An 8642-nucleotide genomic window follows, 5' to 3' on the forward strand; every position below is an offset into this window, starting at 1 on the left:
ATTATTATTATTATTATTATTATTATTATTATTATTATTATTATTATTATTATTATTATTATTGTTATTGTTATTATTATTATTACTATTGTTGTTGTTGTTATTGTTGTTTTATAATTGTTGTTTATAATTTGTACAATTAACCTCCCTGTGGTTCGACCCCGGTCTTGCCGGGTTATTTATTACTTCGACACTCCTACACTTGGGAGAAGACATCAATCTTTTAGTCGTGTCAAGAGAAAAATTGTTTTGACTTGTGTCGTCAAAACAAATCGTTGGTGGTTCCTTTGTTAACATGTAAAATAGTCTATTTCAATCCCGATGAATATATATTTTTGGAGCTTGAAAGAAATGTCCAATTAACTCCTTGCTTCCATTACGAATATATGTTATTCCTTAACATTGATACTAGAAAACAAGAGTTTCACGTGGGAGAGTTTTATAAAGAAATATATTGACAGGGATTGTAAAGTATAATATAATTATGATTTTAAGATGTTTAGTGAAAAATCAAAATCTAGAACAAGCTATTTGTGTAACCATTATAGGACTTGTAAGAGAAGAAAATATCTTGATTCATAACAACAATAAAAATGTTGGATAAAAAGTTTTCATAAAGAGAGAGTGAGAAATTGATTAGATATCAAGAGTTTTAGGAGAGCGTGTGTAAATGTTATTATTTTACATAAGTACTCACTTTTCATAGTTTAGCATGTTAGATTCCAAAGGAACTCAAATTTCCTCTAACCTTTGTTTACAAAAAAAAAACATTATATTTGACATTTTGAAAGTTTATGATTGTTAGAAAGAAAGGGCAATGCAGAAGTTAGAGAGAAGTATTAGTAGAGTGGCAATTGCTTACTTTATTGATGATGAGTGGAAATTGTGAAGTTGCACATTAAGATAAAATTTATTTAATATATTAATATTAGCTTTTGCAATAATTTTGTTTATAATTGTTATCATATTTTAATTTGGTTTGCTTACTTACCATTCTTATATTAAAAAAAATGTTAGCTAAAGTTTTAATTGATTCTTTGATGGATTGGAATGTTAATACTAACTTATTAACAATTACATTGGATAATTACATAACTAATGATGCTTTGATACCTGAGTTTAAGGACAATTACAAGTTAGATATTTGATATTAAATAATAATTTATTCATATGTGGTGTTGTGCTTCTATTTTAGATCTAATAGTTAAATATGTGATAAAAATAATTAAGTGTATGGTTGAAAATATTAGAGAAAGTGTACTTTATTAAATAGCTTTACCAATAAGAGAGGAAAAGTTTAAGGAAACAACCCATCATGTTTGCATTTCTATAACCAAAAAATTAGGTCTTGATTTCCTAATAGAGTGCAATGCAACATATTCAATACTTAAAACTGCTTTAATATATAAAGATATATTTGGCTTTTAATATAAGAGTCATTTACTCAAGTGTAATTTATGATAGACTGAAGTTGTTTTAAGAGATCATTGAATTATTTTTTATGATAAAGTATCCTACAACTAATTTGTACTTTTCTAATTTGTTTTTAGATTAGATTGAAATTGTTAAAAAGAGTTTGTTTTTCAATTGAGGTAGCATAAAAATAATAGTAGATATGTTTTTTAATTGAGTTTGTTTTTTATATAAATATTTGTGTTCCTTTAATGGGATAATAAGAGTTGTAACTATACTTGATCCACAATATAAAATGACTTTGATTGAATTTTACCTTTTTAGAATATATGATGGTGAGCATATGATTATCTTTGAGAAGATTTACCACCTTTATTATGAGTTGATGAATTTTTATACTTTAAAGAATAAGAGAGGTAGTTTTCAACTATTCATATTATATGAGTGATACCTTTATTGATTTAGGTTATAGTTCATTGGTTGAATTTGATAACAATTTGATACAAATGAAAAGAGAGAAAAAATTCATATGCTATAATTGAATTGGATCATTATTTAAATGAAGAGGTTTTGCAAAGAAATGATGACTTTGACATTTCAAGAAAAATATTCAGTCTTGCAATTCATTGATAGATATTTATTAGCTATTGTTGTATCTATTATTATTTTAGAGTATGCTTTTAATGCTAGCAATAAATTATTGAACTTGCATCATAGCAAACTCATTCAAAGACCACTTAAACATTGGTGTGCACTCAAAATTGATTGAGTTGTTGAAATTAAAGGTAATTTAGTAAACATATTTTATTATTATGTTAATATACATTTTAACCATTTATTGCAGTAAAATTCAAACTTTTATTATATATATATTATTTTTAGATGGGGTGATTGGATTCAGATAATTATGTTATCATATTTGATGATATTGATAAAGATGAAAGAGGTATGAAACTTATATGATAAAAACATATGAATTATTTTTATGACTTCTACGAAGACAACTTATGTATTAATGACCAACTATTTATTTATGTATATTGTTCTCTTGTAAAATGACTCATTTATGATGTAAAAGGAAGATTAAAGTTCCATGAATGCTAAATGAGGATTTGATTTCAATGGAATTGTAGGTGTAATTATAATAATAAATAGAGAATTTAATATGATGGTTTGATTTTAATGAAATTGCAGTTGTATTTATAATAATAAATAGATAATTTAATATTTTGAGATGTTTATTTCAAAACTTTTTATGTGATACTAACTTAATCTTTATTTTCTTGTTAGAATGAATGTATGTTTTATATATTTAAATCATTGTATATACGAGGTGGATCCATAATGAATATCTAAATAGATATTCAAAACTCGAGTGAATTGGGTTTAGGAATCCAAAATCCATATATATTGGATTTTGATTTGGATATAAATTATAGTTTTAGATGAGGACATGAATTATATCAAAATCTAATCCGTATATTACCATTCCTAATCACATCATTAAAGTAAGTAAGTTGTTTTTACTGGCTTTAGTTTATGATATCCTCACAGCAACTCTCTAGCCATATTTGTTACCCTTCATGTTTTCACTGCATATTGTTAAGACATGCTTGAGTAATTTATAAGGCGCGTGCGACTGCTGGAAAGAATGAAGATAAATAGAGTAACGGCAATAAAAAAGAAAAGATGAAGAAATTGGAAGAATAAAGAGAGTGTTGTGGCTGTCGGGTGTTGTTCAGAAGATGCGGTAATGGTGAGAAGAATATGATGAAAAAGAGGGAAGAAGAAATGGCGTGTCTGTGACTGTTAGTTTTCGTCGAGGGAAGGAAAGAAGATGTAGTAATGGTGGGAAGCAGAAGACGAAGAAAAGGTTAGAGAAATGGAACGAAGAAGAAGATCAGTTGATGCAAATAGAAAAGGCCCTCCCTCTAGTCGGTGAAATCAAATACAAACGTAGAAGGAAAGTCTTTTAAAAGCTCAAGATTTTCGCACGTAAAAATAAGGCATCAAGTGGGATATCAACTTTGTGTAAAGACTTCACCTATCACACAGTCACAATGGAGTAATAAATAGAGAAAGAGTTGAGAAGATGCAAAACAATTAATTAGCATCTCTAGATATATATATATTTCTTCAGAAATGAAAATCATACAACAATGAGGAAAGAAAAAGCTGCCCCCACCCCACCCCACCCAAAGGTAAAATTGTGGCTTTATTTCACATTCCCAGGTGTTGATAGCGCTGTCCAAAGAGAGAGCTGACAATTTGAAAGCCTCTTCAAAGCTCATCCTGCATGCCAGATAAAAATAATCATGTGGAGCCGATAATATTGGACCATAAAGAAGAAAGAAACACTTGCAATGATCAGACTTCCAAATCCAGGAGTCGTCCAGCAATGTGGACAGTAGAGTGAAATAACTGAATGATTCTCAGTATACTAAGCATTTGTTTTGACAGAAGTAACTATGTAAAATGTGGGAATCTAGCGATACAAGTCAATTGGAAGTGTTTTGTATTTTGATTTAATATGCTTGAGAAAGGGAGATTCAAGGCATGATTGATTCTTACATGATAATCATCCATGTCCCGGGAGTAACGCTGCGCAAAATGAAACATTTTGATCAGAATTAACATCTATGCATAAAGCCATGCACTCGTAACTAGACACAACAATCATCACAAGGTACACAATATACACCGAGTGTTTCAGAAAAATCATCAACATCAAACATCTGGTACTTTTCAGAGGGTTTTAACAACTATAAAAATCCAGGAAGAGCCGAACATCTTCAGTAAGTTTAATCGACATAGCCATGCAGGTAGTAAAAGGAACAACGGTTCTGCTCACGAGCAAGGCAGGACGATGTTACTCTTGTAAGAAAGTACAAGTAAATCTGAATGACTAGAAAACATTCTAAGCACATAGATTAAAAAGATCTGAGCATATAGCATGTATACCCTTTTGTATCTATCTCTGTGTCTATCTCGGTAGTGTCTATCGTATCCTCTTTCTCTTCTCCTCCTTTCACCTTCCTCTCTTGCTCTTTGAGCTTCCTGTACATGTAAATTCTCGAATTACTTGGAAATATTCGATTACAGTAAAAGCTTATTGATGAAGCTCGGGTAATGCTATGAGCAAATTACCTCATCCTCTCGAGCTTTTCTAATTTTTTCTGCTTCTTCAAAGGCCTCCTTTTCAATCTGAAATTACCAAAGAAAAACACAAATTAACCACCACTCATCTTTAATGTAACTCCACAATAACAGAAGCCAGTGTTCTCCAGAAAGGGCCAAAGACTGACACACCTCCCTGTTAGCTAAAACTTCTTGAGCCACTTGTTTTGCATACTCTGGATCATCACAGACCAGAATATTGTCATAAACTGAGCCAGCCTTCACCTGCAATGACACCACATAATATTACAACTTATCTTAGAAATAACAAAAAATCACATGCTGCATCACAAAGATAAAACTCTTATCTAAATCAACAAAAAAGATGCTTAATCCTCACCTGCCAAACATCAATGCCAATGTATTTTATTGGCTTAAGCACATAGAGATCAGGGTCATCTTCAAACTCTGGTGACATTTACAAAGAAAGATATAACTAACTCTTTGTTGGTAAATTAACTCTGAGGAAGTAAGTTTTCAGGCAAGCATTACAGTTATTTACGTTCCATGAAAGGCTGCATAAAGAATACCTGGATTATCAATATAAGGAATCTTCCATTTCCCTTTATAATTTGGGTTCTTGATTCTCTGTAGATAAGAAAACGTCATTAACAATGAGAACATGCATTTAAACTTTTTGACTTCTACCATCTAGAAGGCCAATAAAAACACCTTGAGTTTCCATGGTCCTTTATATGCTGGATTTGGTATCTTAGGTGCTTTCCATAGACCACTCTCCTCTTCATCCCAATCATCAGGCTAATCAGGGAAACAACATGAAATTATTAGCTATATTGATATATTCTGTTTTCCATAACAGTACTGCATACTATAAAAATAAAACGCTATTTAAGTGAAGCACATCAATTTTAGATATGGCTCAGCATCAAAAGGCCAGGGATCATTCATGTCCTCGAACTTCATCCAGACATTAAACCGTAAGTAACCCACTAACCTGTTTTGCATTGGGGTCGGGAATCTCTTTTGGAATTGAATCATATCCCTGCATTATCAAGATACCGAAAACAGGATTAAGTAATCTATTCACTACAATTACAATAACATCTTCTGTAAGAAAGAAAGAATAAAATTTTTATACCTCAGGTTTGACATCATTAGGATCATCAATATATTCTCTATCATCCCAGTCCGCAGGCTGTTAAAAATGGGAATGAAATATGTCAGGATGTATACCCTCAAAATCTTCTAGCTATGGTGGAGGAGGACAACCCGATATTATTGCAATTTAACATTCTAATTCTTTAAGGACATGGAATCTCTATGTATCAAACCTTTTTTGCCTTGACAGCTTTAATTTTCCGGGGAGGAAGTATATCCCAGTCTGCATACATGCTTCCAGAATCCCTTTCTCGACCATCAATCAGGATACTATAACTTGCATCAGGCCTAAGAATAAAGGTGTAGAAATGAGTTAACTTGTCCGTTTCACATTCCAAATCTTTCCTGATCGGATAATTCTGGCCCTGGTAGGATAGTATGACATGCAGCTTCTTTGTCTGACTGCCACATATATCAGGTCCAAACATAAAACTGCAGAAAATAAAATTTGATATCAATACATATTTGTATGATAGTGAAACCAACAGGCAGGAAAAGAGGAAACAAAACACATTTCCGAGCATGAGGAAAGTTGACTAAAACCTTCAGAATACATGCAAAAGTAGAAGGTGTCTGTCAAACCTACAATAGCTCTAAAGTATTTTGACACTGACTTCATAATGTTAAGCCATACAATAATCTTCCCTGTAGTTATTGATTCTTTGTTTGCTTATTCATTTGTGCTCCTTCCCATGTAAATGGTTGAGAGAAATTAGAGATGTATGGAATTTATAGTTCTTATTTTACCAAAACACATTTCTGCACAATTTATATTTTTGTAAAGTGAATGTTCGTGATATGTGTGCAATTTGCACAGTATACAATTGAGAATTAGTGTGTGTTTGGTATTGTGATAGCTTTTACGATGGTATTGTAATAGCTTTTACGATTGCGGTAAAAAAAAAGGTTTAAGAAAAACTCTTGTGGTTTAAAAAAAATATATGTTTGATTAAAACTGTTATATATTCAAAATAAATGAAAAGCAGGTCTTCATGAATAAAAAACAGGTAATTCTAGCTTTTACAAAAACGAAGGTTTGAAACGCAATCATACATGGAGCCCAACCAAATGATCGATCCAATTAACTTTTTTTCACAATGCAATGTAGCAAAATGGGCAGCTTGAACTCGAAGATATCTTATGAAGTACCACAAACAGATATTTGATCCATGTCTCAGATGAAAGAGAAAAGACATGAGGTATAGATAATGTGAAATGAATTCAATAAGATTCAAACCTGTATGGAGTGTCTCCACCAAATTTCTTCTGGTTCACGAATCCAGAGAGAAGCTTGATGTAACCACCACCACATTCAATGTCCTGCTCAAGCCTTATGGAATACTGGAAGACCAGTGTTCTGTTCTTATTGCTGAATTCCGGTATCTTTGCAGATATGGCAAAAAACCTGGCATCAGTAGTTGTCTGAATACCTACAAGATATCCAAACCAAGAGGTGAATAATCATCTACAAACAACTGATTATAGTGAAATAAAAGGATTCACCAATTAAGAAACCAACTGAATTCGACATGCCATCATACATTCTTAAGCAACTGCTAGAATGTTCAAGGACAACCTTGTCAATAAGGTTCCTGAACAGCATAGGTGAAATACACGCAAGAAGAACAAGTAGTCCATTATTTTTCCTGCCACAGTGCCCTTTTTTGTGCTCTAATGGCTTTGTACTTTGCAAAATGGGCATGTAATTCATCAAATCCTTATGACCAAAAGCAGAAAAGACGATACCTTTGTCATCTGGATCTCCAGGCCACTTTCCAGCTTTGTGTTTGAAAGAACCTGCCAATCCTTCACTCCTCTTCCAATCCGATTTAACCCAACGGCTCTCCCAACCATCTTTTTCCAACACAAAATTACACTGATTAATACTAACCAACTCTTTGCATAACAAGGTCATCTTAAACTACGAACAATCACCAAATTATTCTCACACTTAAATAAGTCTTTTAATTAAGTAGGGGAGGTTCTTTTAAACTCTGCAGTTTACAATCACTTCAGTTGAAGTCAACCCAGATAGCCTGTTGACTTCATTTTTATTTTATTTTATTTTTTTGCCCAGAAAAGTATTCACTGATGCAAAACAAACAACACCCTCAAATGCCAGATTTTCTTTTCTTTTCTTTTCTTTTCTTTTCCATGAACAACTCTCAGCTACCAAATAGAAAACAAGAAAGAAAAAGAACATTGTACTTCAAAAAATTAAAACAACACCACTTTACGCCAACAAAGGAAATCACAACTTGAATTTACAGTAGAAAGAATGAAAGAAAAAGGGTATCATTATTATCCAAACCCCACTTCAAATCCTAAAATTATTTCACAATGACAGCATGCAAGACCCCCAAAGAAAAGACAAAGCAGTGAATAACGAGTTTAACGGTTAGCTAGACGTAGCAAGCATTAGGATTGGATGCTAGCTGGTGACATAGCAAAACAGAGTAGTGAAAAAAGGTCGCAAGAAATTAAGAAGAAGTTACCTTCAAATCTCTCCTCAAAAATGATCTCTGAAACTGAGAACTGAATGACACATAGGAATAACAAAACTTTAGTACTGATAGCTAATGCAAAGTCCGTCATTGCGGAAAGGCTGCTCAGTGTAGTCTGCCCAGGCTTCGAAGCTCCAATTATAGAAGGACCCTCAAATTACTGCCCTTTATATTCTATTTATTCACGTTTTTGCCATTCCATGCATTTATTATTTGTCTGACTACTACTAGTCTTGCCGTCTTAAGTGGGAAAGGTGGTGTGGACAGTGGATGTCGTGCTCGTGGGTCTATTGGCTCACTAATGATTTTGTTTTTTTAATTATTTTAAAATATTAATATTAAAAATACTTTTTAAAAAATATATATTATTTTAATATATTTATAAAAAGAGTATTTCGAAAAATAATTTGTCCTCAAACACGGTAAAAA

At 32.1% G+C, this 8642-nt stretch overlaps 1 protein-coding gene across 1 annotated transcript; it reads right to left on the reverse strand.

The window, feature by feature from the left end:
• Positions 1-3502: 3502 nt before the first annotated feature.
• Positions 3503-8337, reverse strand: LOC105113578 (calreticulin-3-like). The gene is made up of 14 exons (XM_011009804.1): positions 8205-8337; positions 7456-7563; positions 6947-7139; positions 5883-6141; positions 5690-5746; positions 5546-5593; positions 5263-5349; positions 5121-5178; positions 4931-4998; positions 4723-4815; positions 4561-4617; positions 4375-4470; positions 3985-4014; positions 3503-3705 (listed from the first exon to the last, which is right to left on the reverse strand). The coding sequence occupies exons 1-14, from the start codon at positions 8302-8304 to the stop codon at positions 3694-3696; spliced, it is 1266 nt and encodes a 421-aa protein (XP_011008106.1). The 5' UTR covers positions 8305-8337; the 3' UTR covers positions 3503-3693.
• Positions 8338-8642: the final 305 nt, after the last annotated feature.

This window comes from Populus euphratica, unplaced genomic scaffold (assembly GCF_000495115.2).
Source record: "Populus euphratica unplaced genomic scaffold, PopEup_1.0 scaffold430.1, whole genome shotgun sequence".
Taxonomy (NCBI): Eukaryota; Viridiplantae; Streptophyta; class Magnoliopsida; order Malpighiales; family Salicaceae; genus Populus; species Populus euphratica.